This window comes from Melozone crissalis, unplaced genomic scaffold, assembly GCF_028551555.1.
Source record: "Melozone crissalis strain CALT ecotype California unplaced genomic scaffold, PUWL_Pcris_2 ptg000045l_1, whole genome shotgun sequence".
Classification (NCBI taxonomy): domain Eukaryota; kingdom Metazoa; phylum Chordata; class Aves; order Passeriformes; family Passerellidae; genus Melozone; species Melozone crissalis.
Window position 1 is genome coordinate 30,623,383 of NW_026535823.1, and position 19,107 is coordinate 30,642,489.

General features: G+C 41.8%; 1 protein-coding gene across 1 annotated transcript in view; it reads left to right on the forward strand.

Annotated features, from left to right (window-relative positions):
- The first annotated feature begins 5,419 nt into the window (after positions 1-5,419).
- Positions 5,420-19,107, forward strand: part of PATJ (PATJ crumbs cell polarity complex component) — a 134,387-nt gene continuing 120,699 nt past the window's right edge. The window contains exons 1-9 of the mRNA XM_054285616.1: positions 5,420-5,485; positions 5,568-5,734; positions 7,279-7,461; positions 8,770-8,909; positions 10,697-10,889; positions 12,624-12,752; positions 14,532-14,744; positions 17,433-17,535; positions 18,304-18,392. Coding sequence (XP_054141591.1) covers positions 5,464-5,485; positions 5,568-5,734; positions 7,279-7,461; positions 8,770-8,909; positions 10,697-10,889; positions 12,624-12,752; positions 14,532-14,744; positions 17,433-17,535; positions 18,304-18,392 — 1,239 coding nt within the window. The 5' untranslated portion in view covers positions 5,420-5,463. The remainder of the gene's footprint in view (positions 5,486-5,567; positions 5,735-7,278; positions 7,462-8,769; positions 8,910-10,696; positions 10,890-12,623; positions 12,753-14,531; positions 14,745-17,432; positions 17,536-18,303; positions 18,393-19,107) is intronic.

The following is a 19,107-nucleotide window of genomic DNA, read 5'->3' on the forward strand; positions in this document are numbered from 1 at the left end:
CCTGTGAGGATGGCAGAGCACTGGAATTGATTGTCCAGTGCGGGTGTGGAGTTTCCCTCACTGGGGGCATTCCATAACCATCTGGACTCAATCCTGTGCCTTGTGCTCTGGGACGGCCCTGCTTGAGCAGGGAGGTTGGACCAGATGACCCAGCTGTGTTTCCTTCCAACCTGACCCATCCTGGAATTCTCAAAGGGTTTCCAACCATCTCCTGCTTCCAGAGCCAGCCCTGTGAACAGCAGCTTGGCCAGTCTAGCCATGGCCAGGATACCAGCCTGCCCTCATCCAGGGCTCCCATGTGAAAACTCTTCTGGCACTGGGGACCTCAACAAGTCCCTGAGAGCCTGGTACAGACAGGGCAGGGCTTTGTGACTGCCCATGGCAGCCAAGGGCTCTCCATGGCACTGGAGCCATCCTGGTGCGGTGGTGTTGTGCAAACAGTTCCCATTGCTCAGAAAGGCTGGCCCATGGGGAGGAGAGCAGGGCAGTAACACACACCTGTTGCAACACTTCCCATGCAGGGCCTGTCAGCCCAGGGATTCTTAGCAGAGCAGGTTTTTACTTTGTTTATGGGTGGTTAATGGGAACACAGTTCTTCCGCATTCCTTTGTGATTTGTGACCCTTGGAAGTTCAGCGTGGTTCCAGGTCTAACAGCTCTGTTCCCTGTGAAGTGATTTGTTAGTTGTGTACACTGTCACCACAGTACCTAGGATTTATTGAGAATGACAACATTTAGGTACTGGGAATGAGTTTTCCACGAGAACAGGCTTCTGAGACCATGTTTCTGCCTGGTGGAGGGCAGCTTTGGCATGAGCTCTAACTTCTGTCAGACAGCAGAGAACCCACACCGGCGCTTCCCTGGAGGCTGAAGTCCACAGGAATTCAGGTTCTGCTTGCTAAAGCTCCCATGCCTGGAGAGTGAGGCTCCTCTTGATCTGCACCGAGACTGGTAATCACAGGTGCACAGTGCTGTGTTTTCTTCCTTTTCCTCCTCCTAAATATTTTCAATAATATTTAGCTGTGACCCACTACACCATGGAGATATGTGGTGTATCAGCGTTCAGGTACTCACAAAAGTATTCAATTTTTTCCTTCTGTCAAGTGCCTGGAGCACTCAGTGTGTGCTCAACAGCATTTTTGTAAATCCTGCAGCATTGCACAGAGTACAGGTGGTTTCAGAGGAAAGGTGTGTATGTGCTGTGCTTGGTCTGACTGAATTTTTCTGTACAGTATAAGTAAAACTGAGCAAAACATGTTAGAATAGTGGTTTTTCACAGTATGGAGTCACTTGATGGCGTGTAAACTATAAAATGTTGGCGATCTGAAGTTCAGCTCATGGCATGTTAGGACAACTTAGGATTAAGATCACACTAACAAATGCTGGTTCCCCTTGCTTTTGCTTTTATGAACTTTTAAACTGAAATTTTCCGAGTCAGAGGCCTCTGTGATGAGGAGGATGATACGCACTGAATTAGTCACTCATGATAACAGGGCCAGGAAAAATTCCAACTGCATTAGTGCAGAAAGGTGACTTTGGATCGGGATGAGCCCTTTGGCTGCTGAGGCTGGTGGTGTTAGAAGCCTTTGAGAAGCAGCAGCAGTTGGTCAGGCACTTGTGGGCTTTAATATCCCCAAAGGTTCCAGCCAGGCTGAGTGGGGAGAGCATCCCATAAGGCTGGACTTTTCCTGGAGGGATGCAGTTTGTTGGAGGCTCAGTTAAAGGATGTGGGGCAGAGGTGGCTGTGGATGGGTGGGGAAAAGGGGGCAGAAGAAGCTCTGCTGGCTGAACTGTGCCCTCCTCCAGCAGCAAAGCCTCAATTTGCAGCTTCCAGCAGCCCTTTGTGGAGGGCAGCTGTTTGTCAAGGCTGCTGTGGGATGTTGGGATGCCGTGCTCCCCTCTGGCTCTGGGATGTGCCAGGGCTGAGTGTCTCCGTGCAAGTGGCAGGGGAGTGATGGCAATGGAAGACTGAAACCTTTCAGCTCTTCTGATGACCCTCTGCTGGCACCAGCATGGGGGAATTCCTCTTTCCTTGTGCTGCTTTTGAAGAAGATCCAAGTCTTGGGATTCCGTACAAACCCTTCTGAAGCTTTCCCACTCCCTCGGATGCGTTGGGGTCAGCTCTCAGAAGTGAGCACAGTGGAACCCCAGTTGGATGCTGTCCTGGGGTTACAAAGCCCTCAACCTCCTGAAATTCATCATTTTCTTGATGATTTTATGGTTATGCTGGAAGTTGTGACATAAATGTTGAACTGAGGTTTCCAGTAGGATGAATAAGCATCCATAGGAGTTAGAGACTGGAGCTGGGATGTGGAGTGCACTAACTGATTTTAACAGGACAAACCAAAGTGTTTTGCATCATTCTTCAAAATTAATGCCTAGGAATGGACTTTCTAATATATCAACTGTTTGCTGACACTCTGCCTGGACTCAGAGTGCATTTGGAAAGTGTTTTGTGATAAATTGTTTGGGCTGTTAAACAGAGAGATCAATAATACCTGGAGTTGTGAGTTTCTCTGGTACCCAAAAGCAGGTATTAGAGACCAGTCCTCAGCTATCCATTACTTGAAAACTCTAAATTAGTTTGGATTTTCAGGGATCCCTTCACACCAGAAGGAGCTGTTTGCTTTAATTTTTTCCTCCCCACTCTCTTATGGAAGAAAGGAGAATAAAGAAATACCGAGTGTGGTTTTAACATATTGTACCAAAAAAATAATCACGAAAAAGCATTGCAAGCTGTCTGGAGGCCAGCTCTGATCACGAGGAACCCCAAAGTGCTGTGTAAACTTGAACTGTTATTCAGTTATATCAGCTGAGACCCACTTGGGCATCCACTGGCACAAGTGGCTCTTGGGGACACTTCTTGGAGCGGCTCAAGCAAGAAGCTGAAACTTTCTTTAATTTTTTAAAATTTACTTTGGTTTTTTTGGTCTCCTGTTTTGTACCTCCTTCTCTGGGGAACTTCTGCCTTGATGGAGCCAAGATCTCTCACCTATAATTCTTCTCCTTAAATGTAAATCTCCGGTTTTCTCAGGCCGTTCCCCATTGGATAACTGCTGTTGTTACACCCTCAGCAAAGGAAAAAAATATTAATTTTGGTGATGGTTAGCTCAGCACTTGGAGGCTGTTTTGGTCTGGGGATGGATGTGTCTGGTGGTGCAGTTTGGTGCTGCTGTGAGGTGTGGACACATCACCCTGTCCCCTCTTGTCCCCCCCTCCTGCCAGTGCTGACTGGGCACAAAGCTCACCCCACCAAACCGTGAAGGATTCTTTCTGAGTGTTTAGCTCCATGTGGGATCAGGTGGAAAATGGAAAGGGAAGAATAAATGCACAAAAGAGGGCTGGGGAGCTGGACCGGCCTCTTGGCTTTGGCTCTTGGGTGGGCATGGTGCTGTCAGGTCGTTGTTATTTCCTGCCATGCTGGATTTCTTCTCTGGGTTTAATCTCTTCCTCTCCCCACTGCTGGTTTAGAGGTGTTTCAAGCCACTTTTCCTCACAGGAGTTATTTTCCTTGCCTTTCTCCTTTTGGTTCGCTCGCTTTCCTCTTTTAACTGGTGATGAGAGGTAGAAAAACAGAGGAGGAAAGCAAAGTTAAGGAAGTTAACAGGGAAGAAAGAACAAATTTCCATATTCTTTGTCCTGATTTGTTAAGGTTCATGCTGTATTTTCAGTGGAGGAGGTTAAGTTTTGTCTTCTGGGTTTGATGAAGGCTCAGGAGTGTGTAAGGAAATGGTGTTTTCATCTGCTCCTCACAATCAGCTCTCAGCACAGAATCAAAGGCTGCTGTGCTCTCAGAAGTGTTTCACTTCGAATGGAAAAGAAAAGAAAGCTGCAGCACTTCCAAAAGTGCAGATGCATTCCTGAAAATCTTTCAGGGGGTTGTGTGGCTCTGCTGCTTCAACTCTTGCTACGAGTTTGATTTAAAATGACCTCCTAAATCTGTTAGGAGTCTTGCAAAGAGGCTCGTTCTGCCTGGCCCTGGGTGGAAACCACACAAAGGCACCCAGCTCTGCAGGAATTCCTGCAGGAGCCAGAGCTGCTGGCATGTGCACAGGAAAGGGTGCATAAATCTGAAATTGTGGTTTGTGACATGCCTCCATCCACTTCTTTTTTTCCAATTAGGTAAATCAACTTAACCTGGCTCTGCAGGAGAAGGAATGCCGCTCACCTGCATGATTAATATTTCGGTAAATAGAGCAGTGTCCTCCCAGCATTCCAGGTGTTTTCAGTGAAAGCAGAGAGAGTGTCAGGGCTGAAAGGGTCAGAGGTCCTGCTGGGAGAGAGCCCCTGGAATGTGCTGACCCTGGTGTCACGTTCACCACGTGCCCCTTGCTCCTCTTGAGCTGCAAGACTAAAAAATAAACTAAAAGCTTTTATATAGAGAGAGAAGTATGGCTAGTCTACTTCCAAAATAATTCCAAATATATTATTCTGAAATTACACACTTATATACTGGATAGAATTAAAATTATGTAAATTGTGCTGTTAAATGGCTGACTTTTTACTAAGTGAAGGAAACTTGTTTGGTAGAGCTGCCTTGATAGATTTCAGAATGACAGGCTCCACATCAACTTAATAACATGCAAGCAAGGGTACAAATTTATCATCTCTGCTAATTGCAAGTCTGTTGTTTTTATACTGCCATCTAGGCCTCAGCCCCTGTTGGAGACCTGTTCTGTTTGGCACTGTGGAGGGGCTTGATAAAGGATATTCTGCTCCTTAAAAGCTTAATAAAGGATATTTTGCTGTTCATGTGTGTAGAAAAGAGAAAGGCAAACACCTGCAGGAGAACAGGCTTCCTTCACCTGTTTGAAATCAGGCTGTGATTAGAACAGGTCTTCCTCGGGAATGTGTTGGAACAGGGATTAATATGCCAAATTTTGGGCTTTAATTCTGTGCTGTCCCATGAGTGAACTTCACTGTTTCATGGGGAAACATGAAGTTTCACCTATATTGCTATCCAGAATGTTGGAAAACTCTCTACAAATGATCTGACGAATACTGTCTACAAATGATCAGGTAGAAAATATCTTCTAAATTTTAGGTAGATTTTAGCTCTGTGCATATCTGTGAAGATCACAACTTTAATGTCAATATTCAAAATAATTTGCTTGAACATGTCTGTCTCAGTTTTCAGTTTTCCTTTTCAGTTTTTTTTTCATAACCTGCATTTTTATTCATGTTTGGAAGAGTTGTTCGTATTCCTTCCTGTGCGTGAAAGGAAAAGCATGTGGAACAAGGAAAATTTTTGGATGTGCTGAGGCTATGTCGAGAGCTTTGTTAAATACTTGGGGTAAACAACAGGGGTAGTAGTATTTTTTAATGAAATTTCTTGTAGTTAGCGTGGTATGATTGCATTTATCAACTGTTACTGATGTGTTTAGATCTATCATTAATTAATTTGATTTTTTTTTTTTTAACCTCAGCCAGGTTATTCTGATCAATCCCAAAACCACCCCTCAACATGCCAGAAAATCCAGCAGCAGGTAGGTGGTCTGAAAATGATTCTTTTTGCTGAGCACTGAGCCAAGCAGCTCCGTCCCTAACCTGGCCTTGTCTGTGGTGCAGATAAGCAGCAGGTGCTGCAGATCCTGGATCGGCTGCAGGCGAAGCTGCAGGAGAAAAGGGATTCCCAGCACCAGGAGAACCTGGCTGTCCTCAGGAACACCCTCAGGAGCCCCCTGTTCAACCAGATCCTGACTCTCCAGCAGTCCATCAAGCAGCTGAAGGAGCAAGTGAGTGTGAAATTACTGCAGTTGGTGTGGTGGTGACTCTGGGCCAGGGGAGCTTGGATCGGTGTGTGTAGGCGTGTGTTAACGAGGGCGCCCTCGTTAATAAGCTGTAACCTGGTGCCAGTGAGTGTTGGGCCTTTTTTTTTATTCTGTGTCTGCAGAGGCACTGCTGAAATGAGAAGTGGTTTTGCAACCAGGAGGTCATGGGGCAACGTGCTTTGAAAGGGATGCAGGACAGGCGGGGTTGTGTTGGAAAAAAACATCTGCAAAAGACATCAGCTCCAGAGTTGGAGTCCTGAGCAGTGCTGGAACTGGGATCCTTTGTTTTTCACTGCAGCTAAGTGCTGTTTATCAGCCCACTGGCAGCATTTTTTCCTCCCTAAAAGACAGCACCACTTCGTTCCTGCTAATTTTTACAAGAATGCTTAACCTGCTTTGGCAAGTAAAGTGTAGAAAACCCAGCCTGAAGATTTGCCAGGCTCTGATGCAGCTGTGCCCAAGCAAGTTTTGAAATGACTTGGCTTCAGCAGAGGTTGGAACTCGTGTGGTTTGGTTTGTGAAGCCAGGTGACACTTGATTTTGTGCACATGGGCATGGACAGGTCTCACCCTGCAGCTAAGTTAAAATCATCAGCAAACTCAAAACCAGGGAGTGACCAGCAGGGTGGGTGTCAGGGGGACAAAGGTGTCCCTTGCCAGGTGTACTGCAGGTGTTCCTGCCTGCCTGGCCTGGTGGTGGCTGTGCCATTGATTATCCATCCTTCCTGAGTTCCCAGAGGTGCTGCATCCCTTCCTTCCAAGGCTTGGATGCATCTCTACAAGCTGTTAAACAAATGTATGAAAATTCAAATTTATCCAAGAAGTGGCTGTGGCATAGTGGGGTTTGTGTTTGGAATGTTCAGGATTCTCGTATCTAGAAAATTTGGGTTTTCTTGAAATTCTGTATAAGCATGGGCAGCTTCATTCAGGATGGGATTTTCCAGTTTGTTTTGTCACACTGGAAATATTTTTCATTTCTTCATTATCAGTGAGGACTAGAAGTGCGAGTTCCAGCAGAGATAACATGTTCAGTGGTAGTTTGTACCCTAGCTCTCCTTGGGGAGGGGATAATACAAACCAAGCCTCAGGCTCCTGAATGACTCAAAACACTTGAATTTTTGTGCCAAAAGTTTTATACAGGTTTCCCTAACAGTTTCAGCCGTGCTTGAGAGCCTCTTTAGGGTTTGGTGCTTTTGCATGTGTTGTTTCTGGAATACCAGGGTGAAAAGAGGGTAAAGGGCAGAGGAGAAGCATGAAAGAAACAAAGAAAAATGAAGCACAGCTGAAACATTCAGGGAACTCCTGAAAAACATTTAAATTTCATATGGTAGCTTGGTTAGAGATTATGTATTAACACTGCCTGATTTATACAGGTGACTATATTTGTGTGAATGGGCAAATATGAACACAGATTTTTTTGCTCCTTGGGCAGCCTGCACATAAAATGGTATTTGTGGAAAACCCTTCTTTTGTTTTCAGCTTTTCCACACCTCTGCTCATTTTCTGCAGCTCAATTACATGCCTCCCGACCGCTCGGTGGATTTCGATTTTACCAAGAGGGGGCTGTTGGTGTTTGCTGACAAATCAGTCACTGCTGGGACACCTTGCACGTCACCTGCACCCAGAGCATCAGCCTTCACTCCAAACCTGCCAGTTAATGAATTTAACATGATCATCCAGCAAATGGCAAAGGTAAGGCTCTAAGGCTTAGTGAACCAAACTTTTCTTCACTTTGGAGCATTTTGGAGCATCTGCTTTTTTTGTTGTGTGTCTGGAAGCGTGGTGCCTCCTAACCAGGAGAGAGTAGAAGTGTTGAGGACTTTTCGCTCTGGAAGATAATGTCAGCAGTAGGAAGTGGCTTGGTGGCTTGTTTTGTTTTTTTGACTTCCATTGCCAATTTTCTGTTTTACTTTCTACCGAACACACCAACGTAGTAAGGAAGTTTCAGCTGCCAGAAAACATTTTTGGTATTTGATGACACTTAATTGAAAGTGGACATTTTCAGCAGAAAGTTGTTTTGATGGAGGCACTTGTTTATCAAGTACATTTTAAATTGGAAATGTACCAACTTTATGAACAGTGCAAAGGATTAAAAAAACCTAGCATGCAATATTTTATTTAACTCTTTATTTGTAATGTCTTAACATTGCCAGGCAGATGCAGATGTACCAAATTCCCTAGGAATTTGTGCAGGTGCAGACATCTACCCATGTGGGATTGGCATTTACACCACAAATGTATTGTTCTGTGTTATTTTGAGCCATTAATTTAATTGCTTAGTCATGCCTTTCTGTATTAAGTAACTGTTGCTAATTGACTACCTTAATGTAGCTGTAATATTTTGAGCATTACTCTTCTCATTAGTGTGTCATTAACTCATCAGAGATAAGATTTAGCAGTAAAGGCTGCACCTTATTTGGAATAAAAGAGCTGTGATAGCAGTGCATTCTCCCAGTAATATTTCCCAGTAAACAACCCCACCAATTTTGTATTAGAACTGAAAAACAGGCAGTTGCAAAAGCAAACTTTTTTTAGCATTAAGTGTGAAGCTGCAGGGAGGGCGAGGAAATTAATTTCTTTATTTAAAAGCTGCAGCCTTTTGAATGCACACCTAAAAATCAGCATTAAAAGCAAGGGGAGCCAAAAGACAAGTAATTTAGTTTAGCCATACAGCATTTCCAGAAATCCCAAATATATTGCTCTAGACAGCACTTCGTTCATAGTTTTCATCCAGTTTGGAATTCATCTCATAATGTGAATGAAGTGTGAAAGCAGCTCTTAAATTCCCTGAGGTTTCAGAACCTCAGAGTGCTTGCATATCCAATACGTTGCCATATTAAAAATAATAAATGGAGGAGCTTTTATAGAAATAGCATATTCAGTATTTTGCCTTTGTTTAGTCTTAGGAGGGGAATAATTCTCCCAGTGTTCATAAATTTTCAACTAGCTCATTCTGTTGCATTGAAAATTAGTAAATCATTTTATCTTCTGTTTTATTAGGGGAGACAAATAGAATCAATAACGATTGATAAACCTTCTGTTGGAGGGCTTGGATTCAGTGTGGTTGCCCTTAAAAATCCCAGCCTGGGAGAAGTTGGTATCTTTGTCAAGGAAGTCCAGCCAGGAAGCATAGCTGACAGGTGAGATCTTCATAATTGTGCTGGAAAATTGTATTTTCCGTGGAGGGAAAAGTCATGACCTTCAGGTTGAAAACTCAGTCAGAATAACATGTTTGTCTGGGTTATCTGGTGGGATATTTTGGTGGTGGTATCTTGAATTCTGGCTTTTCAGCTGAAAGGGACTCATGTTTTGAGGATCAGGTATTCAGATAAGTTTTAAATTTCCGAGCCGTTCGTAAATGGAATTTCCAGAAATCATGACTCACTTTGGAGAATCTTGAGTCCTGATTAAAAAACCAAAAGAAAACTCAGAAAATAATACAAAGAAAATAAAAATTAGATTCCGTTTTCATTTTTATGCATTGTGTCCCTGAAAGATTTTATTTTTTTCCCCCTTTATTTATGTGCCTCTGACAATGCCCTATTTATAGTTGGTTTTACTGTTTGTTTCCTGTGTAAATTTAGATCCACTCCTCCCAACAGATCCCTGCACAGATGTCATCATAGAATCGAGGCTTCGGGCAGTTTCTTCCTGTATTGTCTGTGGGTTTTCACCCAACAACAAAAGACAGAGCAATCCTTTAAAAATAAAACGCGATTGTAAAACCACAAGAGTTGGCATGAGACAAACGCAGTGCTTGGAATTATGTCTCAAGAAAAATGTGTCTAGATTTCAAGTCATTGGTGTCACTTTTTAAATAACACATGTCAGGAAGTGCCAACGCAGGATGACAAAAAGAGTGGGGAGAGGTTGGAATGATAATGGCGATGGGCCCGCGGAGAACACACCAGAGAACACTTAAAGAAAAGCATATTAAGGCTCTTTCAGAGTGGAGACAGATGGACTGATCCGGATGTCAGAGGAGGGTGAATATCTCACTTTAGGATTTGATGACCTGCTGCTCACTTTCTTTGATGAGAAAATCTGAAATATGGTTAGTGCTCGAAGAAAGTGATTTCTGGGAAGCGTCTTAAACGTGGCGCGACAGAAAGGAAGTTTCAAATGCCTTAGTTAAGATGTGCAGTTACATTGTTTGGGAGTTTATAAATTTCCCCAGCATGCTTCCCATTTTGCTTCTGAGACAAGATCTCCTGGAGACTTTTTTGGATTCCTACAGAGCTTTGAAGGCAGTGTCTGTCTATGTAACAGTTTGGTCTCGTGCTCAGAATGAATATTTAACAAAGGAGATGAGTGATGGTTTCTCTCTTGTCACCAATCTAAATTCATCACTGGGGTGAATTAACTGTGAAATTTATATTATCTCAAGGTAGCAACTGAACTGCGTGTTGCTCCAAGAAAGTTTCACATCTGAAGCTTGATACTATAAATTTTAAGTAAAATATAAATATGCAGCACATCAATCTTTAGAATAAATAGTGATACAAAACAGCATCAAAGCCTGAGTTGTGGGTTCTTAGAGATGGCATCATGTAGTGCTAAACATAATGAAGAATAGTTCCTACTTTATTGTGTAACTACAGAAATGCTTTTTTCTGCTTTGTAGTTCAACATCATCAAGAAAGTATAAGGGAATTGCAAATAAATTTTGCACAGAAGCAAAGTAAAGAACTGAGCAAATTTCTGTACCTTGGCAAAGCTGGAGCAAAATGTGGCTGGGCATTTTGGAGCAGTGTGGGTGGAATAGAGTGTGTAAGCTGGTGAAGGCACCCTAATAAGCAGATTTTTAAAGCACATAAACATTTAACCTTGCAGGACTGCGTGTTTTTCCTGTTCACATTTCAGTCGCAGGAGCCTGACGTGAGGTCACTGTGCTGCATTAAAAAATTACTTTCAATGTTTTGTTAAGGGATCAAAGACTGAGGGAAAATGACCACATACTGGCCATTAATTGCACGCCACTGGATCAGAACATTTCCCATCAGCACGCCATTGCCCTCCTCCAGCAATCCACAGGATCCCTGCATCTGGTGGTGGCTCGGGAGCCACTTCAAGGGAACAGCAGAGCTGCCTTGTTCAGTGATGTAAATCCACCTGAGACTGTGAGTTCTTGCAATACTGTCCAAATCAGATTTCGAGCTGGGCTGCATTTTTATTTTTTTAATTATTTTTTTTTCCCCCCCCGTGGCTCTGAAGGGTTTGTGTTAGCAAGTTTTACATAGAGGGATTTTTTTCCTTTAATCAGATTTTGTGTGTGATGACATTGCATTTAGAGTCACCGTGCAGTAAGCACAAAGCTTCCATTGCAAAGCTGCGTGGTGGAGTTGTTATAAAACAGATCCTGGGTTTTTATGGGATAGCAGAAGCTTTAGTGGATCACCATATTCTTATCAGCAGGGTCTGTTCAGCACAGGCTGATTGGAGCATTTTATGAGAATACCCAGCTGAAACCTACTTGTGCTCAGCAATTAAAGATGCTCTGATTACCTCTTAAAAGAGAGTAAACATAACCTGCCATGAGCACTGCTTGGAACAGCCCAAGCAATTTAAACTGGCACTGCTCGCACCAAAAAAGCCTTGTCTTTGTTTTAAAAAACAAACACAATTTATCTGTTAAAGAACCTCTCAATCCCTGTTTATTTATCAGATTGGATTTTTTTGCTTTTTTGGTTTTTTCCATCTGCAAATTTCAGTGATTGGGAAGACTTTTGTTTTTGTGACAAAGGAGAGCTTGTCACTGGGACATGTAATAAACCAGGGCTGAACTTCCATCTGTGTTCCACCCATATGGTCCAGGTGGCTTCCCTGAATTCAGACAAACTGCTCACCTAAATCCAGGGATTGCAATATTGGAATCTGAATTTATTATGCCAGTAGATTCTGATGAAAATCTGGGTAAAAGCAGTGTTTTCCCTTATTCTTAGCAATTATTTCCCTCATGATTATTACAGAGGTAGTGAAATCTGAAGGTTTTAGTGGATAATCAATATTGTTTATTGCGCTGAAAATTTTAAAGAATTAAATTTTAACTGCTTTTTCATTGAAAGATCTGCACTGAACAGACTAACAAAATAAAATACAAATATATATCTCTGCAGGGGGTCTTTAAACTTCTTTTATGATATTTAACTGGCTTTGGCAAAGATTTTCAGTATGCTAATAAATCCTTTATTCGCAGAAGACTTAAATCTGCCTACTTTGCTCCATTTGGGCCTGTATGAGATATTAATCTGACAGAAACATTGGCTGAGTTTGGGTTGCTTAACAGCTTTGTTATTTTCAGATTTTCTTGTAGAACATAAGGTCATGGTGGAGTGTAGCTTAGAAATTTGCTTCCAATCCAGTATGGCAGAATATTGTGCTGTGCTATTAATTCAGTGCTGAATGGGGGTGTTCAGAGTGTGTAAGTGAAGTAACAGAAATGAGAATTTGGGCAAGGCTGAGTGAAAACCGGGCCAGCGCAAGCTCCTTGCCTCTGTTTTTCCCTCTTGTTTGCAGTACTCTGGATTTATGAAAAACCAAAAGGATGCTTTTCATTTTGGCAGGAAAACCTTAAAATTGCTTTTTCTTAGTCAAGCTTTTTTTTTTTTTCCTGGTATCCTGTTACCCTGAGAGTGGAGGACAGAAAGAAATGCGTGTTCAAAAACAGATGAGAGAAATCCCACTGCGTGTTTATGAGGAAATGGAGCCGAGTGAACAGAATCCCACAGATCCTCCAGCCTGTGGGGTGGAGACAGAAAACTGCTCTGATTAATTCTCCTCCTCCTCCCCGCTGCACGTGAAACGTTAACAATCAAATGGTCAAAATTAAAATCTCCTGTTTTTATTAATTGCAGATTCACTGGGGCCACGTCGAAGACGTTGAGCTGATTAACGATGGCTCGGGATTAGGCTTTGGAATTGTAGGAGGAAAGTCGAGTGGAGTAGTTGTAAGAACAATTGTTCCTGGGGGATTAGCAGATCGGGTAATTTGTTATATTATGTCACTTCTTGTTTGATTGCAAAGTGTAATTAACCGCTTCTGACAGTCTTAAAATAAACTAATATACTTCAACAAAAGGAAGCTGGTAGCATCAAAGTCTGAATGCCAGCACGTGCTTCATAAATAAATAAAGGTTGAAGGTATGATTGAGGAAAAAGTCAGCACCTGATATAAATTAAGTTGTTCCTCAGACAAGATTTGGCTTTTGCAACATTGTTGAACGTGCAAAAATTCTGAGAAGTTGCCTGATATTTGGCACAGTTTGCAACATCTATGGGGACAAACTCTTCCAGTGAATTGTCAGGCAAGAAAATCTGCCCTCCCAAAGTCACTGCAATGCAGGATTCAGTTTAGAGATTGAAAATGTCCTATTTTCAGTGGGTTTCAAGATTTGGCTTTTGCGACATGGTTGAACATGCAAAAATTCTGAAAAGTTGCCTGATATTTGGTATTTTCAGCCCTTGGTCAGTCTGGGGCAGGATGAATTCTCTGTAGAACTTGGCACATTTTGCAACACCCCATGGGGACAAACTCTCCAAGTGAATTCTCAGGCAAGAAAATCTGCCCAACCAAGGTCACTGCAATGCAAGATTCAGTTTAGAGATTGAAAATATTTTTAATATTTTCAGTGGAGAGGGGTTTGATCCCTTCCTTGCAGCATGACCAGTTCAAGGACACGCTTAGGTTTGGTGCAGATCCTTTTGAAGTTGTACAGTTTGCACCCCTGATTGTTTGTCTTTAGAAATTCAGTGCTAAGTATTGCTGCATTTCAGGACTAGAACACTTGCAGTAACCAAACAGATTCAGATTTTTCAATCAAATTTGGTCCTGATAAGTTAAAATATCTGAGGACCAGAACCCCTGCAGACAAAAGAGAGAGGCAAAAGTAGCTCCTCTAGTACAGGATGGAATAAAAGCTGGGAATTTGGAGAGCTTTATTGGAAAATGTTGGCTTTTTCTCAACCATCTCGCTCTGAACCTGCCATGTATAAATGAGTATATTTTAATTTTTTGTCTAGCACCTGTTTTGCTGTAAGGAATAAAGTGTTTTGGCTACCAATGAAGCATATAAGCTAAGAACTCACCACATCATTCTCAGCTGAATGAGACATCATTAAGAACATGTGAAATAATGAGGCATGTACATGTTAAAATTGGATGAGTTTGTAAATGAGTGTGAGTTGGTTCTGAGAATAACTCTGAGATTGCTGTATAAATCAGTGCACCAAAGGTGGTGGAGCTGTGCTGATCAATACCAGCTGAGAATTTGGTGCTAGAAGTTCCTGCTTGTGATGGGAACGGTGATGTAGGTCATGATTCATAATTATCAGGTAAAAAATGGATTGTGTGGAGTCTTGTTACCTTCAGTGGATTTACTCACTGAAGTTGGAGAATATAGAAGTATGAGGGAAGAACTCTGTAAAAAACTCCTAAATCAAAATGCTGTGCTTATATTCTAACTCCTACCTGACGAGGAGTATTCTGTGAAACAGAACACACAGCAATCTGTGAGACTATAAAACATTGTTGCTGCCTGTTTTCTCCTAAATGAGCGAAACAGTGGGAAAAACAGCCCATAACTGCGCAAACGAGTCCTTGAGTTGTTTAAAATGTTGCCACGGTGGTCATTTTTCCTGGCCTTTTCTCACATTGGTTCTCATGGCCGTGAGGATGCCCCTGTGCACAGTTCCAGCTTTGTGATGGAACAGATACTTTGTGCACGCACTGGAAACACTTTCTGCCATTTGGTTTGCCTTTGAAGGACGGGAGGCTGCGGACAGGAGACCACATCCTGCAGATTGGAGGGACCAACGTGCAGGGCATGAGCAGTGAGCAGGTGGCCCAAGTGCTCAGGAACTGTGGGAATTCTGTCAGGATGATCGTGGCCAGGGAGCCCAAGTGTGAATTCATGGAGGCTCCCCCAGCTCCCCTCAGCTGGCCCGTCAGCACACTGCCTTCCCTTCCAAATGGAAATGTGAGTACCTGCTGCTTCCTTGGGACGTTTTTTAAGTGTGTTTGTGGCTTGTGATCAGAAAGGAAGGAGAGAACAGAGAGTTCTTGAGCCCTAAAGTGCTTCTCCTCTCTTGAGTTTCCAGATATATGCTTGTGTTTAAGTGGTCATTATTACAGCCCTGCCTTCTATAATTTTCCCCCTTTTCCTCTGTCTTATTAATACCTATAATCTTGGGATTGGAATGACCAGCTTTAGAGAATTTATTTCAGAGTGGCTGATTTAATTACCAAGACCATAAACGTTATCGATAAGTGGTACTTGAAGTTCTTCTTCTTAGCTCGTTGCATTTTTTCTAATCAATCATTTGTAAGTGGATTTAAAACTGGACTGTGAATTTCCCTAAGTCTGAAATCCAGAGAGCCACACCAGAATTATTCAGCACAATCATCTTTTTATGAAACATAAGTGTAATGTTTTCATAGTCTACGCTACTGCCTGTGATAGGAAATATATCTAAAAATTTTGAAACTTGTTTTAGCAAATCTTATCATGGTCATATCAAAGTCTCTTGTTTTTGAAGTCATTCTTTTCAGTTTTGAGTAATTAAAATCAACAAATGCTACACTAAGTGTACAGTAGGTCTCGAAACATAAACAAAGCTGTGCTTGTGTACCATCTGCTGCTACTGTGCTGCTTAGATTTAGGTGTAGAATCTGAGTAGCCTTTTCTTTCTTGTTTAGTTTCTTGAATATGAGTGGAGAGAGCTGGGCTGTTTTTTTTTTTTATTTGGTTTTTTTTTTTTTTTTTTTTAAGCACTGTTTTTAAAGGTCAGAGTAGAAGTCACTTTGCTCCGAACTCGCCCCTTTGCTCACTGGGCACAGTCACTGCAGAGGCAGATTTGTGTTTTACACCCCTGGGAAAGTGCTGTGGCTGTGTCAGGCAAGGATTTTGGGTCCTTCTCGAGCTCCTTTTCCCCCCAGGGTTCCCCAGGAGGGATCAGTGCAGGGTCCAGGAGATGGGAGGGGTATCTGCATCCCTAAGGCTGCAGTCTGAACACTGGGATTCTCCAATATTTCACAAGAGACTCTCCAAGGGAATCAGCATTGTTATGAGGCCCTTCTTTCCTGACTGGATCATATTTTCCAGGGCACATATTAGGGGCAAAATAAATTTATTTTTTTGGTCATAGTGGTCATAGTTTTGTTTCCTCCACACAATTCTGTTTTTCTCTCTTCCTGTTGCCACTGATCAGCCCTGAGCCCTGTAAATGCTGCAGCTTTTCTAAAATGTGATTCTTTCTCAGTGTCTTTTCAGCGTCCTTCGTGTTCCTGCTATGCAGTTTAGAGGGGGAAAAATTCATTTTCTGAACTAAATAGTGCCTTCATGTGTAGATCTGAAGAAACTCCTCTTCCTGGTGCCAGGAGAAATTTGCAAAGACAGGATTAGTTGTTAATCTGAATGTACTTATTAATTTAGTGATGATTTCAATGATCCACCATTCAGTTTGTGTCAGATTTATAATGGAACTTATCCCTGTAATCTAGTTTTTCTCTGGTTTATGAGTGCTTTCACTAGCTGTGAGCTTTGGAGTGGAAAATATTTTCCTTTCCTCTTTTTTGTGCGGACCAGCAGAAAGCCGTTTTTAATAGGTGGTCAGTTATTTTCAGTTTTATGTTCATATTTAATTTTCTTTGAATTTCCTGTGGTAGAGAATAACTGAAACCACTTCTGTGTGTGGGCACAAGAAAACAATCTTATTATTTGTACTGTCCAAGACAGTGACAGCAGAGTGCAGCCAGCTTGTGCTGACTGTATTTAGGACTTTGCACTTTGATTTTTCTGGACTTCATTTCAATTATTTTGCATGCTAGCAGGAGTGTCACTTAGAGAGAGATGTTTGTAGCCAGAGCAGTGACTCTGAGGAGTTTTTGATGGTGAAAACAGCTCCTCCAGGCTCTCAAGGCCACAGCTCCATTCCAGGGGCTGCTCTGGGCTTGTTTGCTGTAGATAAGTGACAGCACCCAAACTTATCTTCATCTCCATCAGCCTCCTATGGAGCAAGGCAGTTGGAAGGCATTTAATGAGCTTAATGACTGTGCTGGTGGAGGGAGGTGTGTGTGATAAGGAGAAAGTGCCCATCGATTTCCCTCCATTGAGGAGTGAAATGGGTATGGCTGCTTTTCATAGGGGTCCTTCCAAAGCTGATGCTTGGCAAGCATTTGATTGAACTTCTCTTTTTTCACTCCCTTATGAAATGTTTTCCATTTTCCCAGTCCCTTTTTTGCTGTTGGCAGCGGCGGGATCCCTCTTGATTTCATCACTTTAACAGACCTTACTCTCATCGTCTTCTTTTTGATCTCATTGCTCTGTATCTGATTACAGAAAGAAAACAACTCTATGTATTTCAATTTATCCCTTGCAATCCCAGATTTATGTGCTTGATTGTTTTTCTCTTTTGGTCTCACCAGTGTCTTTACTGTTCCCTGTTTGAACTCTTGCCTTGCAGTTCTGATTTTTACTGCTCACAGGAGAGTTGCACAGACATCCCAGGGCCAGCTTTGTGGGGACTTTACAAATGAATTTACATGGCATTTAAACAAAAGGAAAAACAAAATCACTTCTCACTTCTGAAGGTCTTAATTAACCTGCAATATTGTAATGGCATGGGAAATTATGAGAATTTTTTACTAACTTGTGCTTTATTTATAGGATAATGACAATTTCTTTGACACCTATGACGTTGAACTTATAAAAAAGAATGGGCAAAGCCTGGGAATAACAATTGTTGGATATGCTGGCACATGTGATCTAGGTGAGTTGTACAGGATTTAGGAAAATGTTGATCAGGGGCTTCTCAAATACCCTTTATTGACCATGGGGAAAATGAATGGCTCATGCCTGTGCTAGGGTATGGAGACATGAAATTCACTGGAATTACAGATCAGCATCTTGTATTTAGTGGGAGTTTGTGAAAGGGAAGTGTTAGTGTTTCGGGGGTTTTTTATTTTTTTTTCTTTGTTTTTATTTCCTTGTTCTCATTGGCAGTTAGAACTAATAATCAAACTGCAAACATGACAAAGGACAGCTTTTCTGATTTCCATGTTTCTCTTTTCTTTTTTTTTTTAAGGAAAAATCCTTTTTCATTAAGATTTAAAGTACTAAATTCTTTAGCTGTAAGATGATTGAAGTCCTGATCAAAGTCCTTAAGCACATACTTTACTTTTAGCTTAGTTAGTCCTATTGAAATCAAACGCAGCATGGATTTAAGTGATTGTGGTTTAAAGCCTGGGTAAGCACAAGGATGAATCCACGGAGGAGGTGGCCTTTTGTGAGCCATTTTAAGGGAAATATTTGAGGTCAGGGTACAGGTGGTTGTGTCAGTGCTGGGTTTTTTTCCACCAGAAATCCTCAGTTTTGTGTCAGGCTGTGGGAGTGGTAGCGTGCAGATGGTGATGGTTTACAGAATCATCACTTCATGGGCAGAAGGAAGTGTGTGAAAAAGGCTGGAATTAAAAACCTTAATAAGAAAAGAAGCAAATTAGGTTAATGCAGTGACTTGTTTCTATTCCCTCCCCAACAGAACCTTCAGGCATTTTTGTGAAAAGTATCATTCCTGGGAGTGCTGCTGACCACAATGGCCAAATTCATGTTCATGACAAAATTGTTGCTGTAAGTAGAATACTCTGCTTATATATTGCTGTAGACCTAATAGATTTCACATCTCTGTTAAAAGAACAACATAGTAAAGACTTTCTGAAATTAATTAAACCTCCTCTGCTTTGCAGAAGAAATAATTTGGAGGTTCGTGTTTATTTAGGTAGACTTGTGACAGAAATGAGCTTTGGCTTGCTGTGGTTAAAGTATTATTTTATATTCAAAGAAATAGTAAATAGTAGTTAACTGTGAAAGAGGCAAGCATTTTGGATTAAAGTGTTTCAGAGTGGAGAATCTTGGCTTTTGGCCTGCAGTAAAGATGAGCAGCATTAACTTCTACTTGAATTGAATGGGACTCAAGGATTATTAAGATTCTGCAAGATGTGGCACATTGTTTGTGTTCCTTAATGGCTCTGGAGTGTGGATACAATCAAAATGTTAATGGTCACAATTTAGGTTTAAAAGCCCAAGCTTTATGTGTGGAAAAATGGAAAAACCATTGAATAACAGTGGATTGAATAATAGCCAATTTTGCATTCACAGCACAAGCCGGAATGAATTCCACAGTCTTTTTGTTTTAAGAGATAATATTTATAGAGATATGATTTTAAATTACTTTTAAAATGTGTGCCATGCCAGACCTTCCAAAGTCAGCTTCTCCTCTGTGGGAGCAAAAATTAATATAACCTTTTATCTGCAGGAAAGGCCCTATTGGTGCATGGTCTGACAG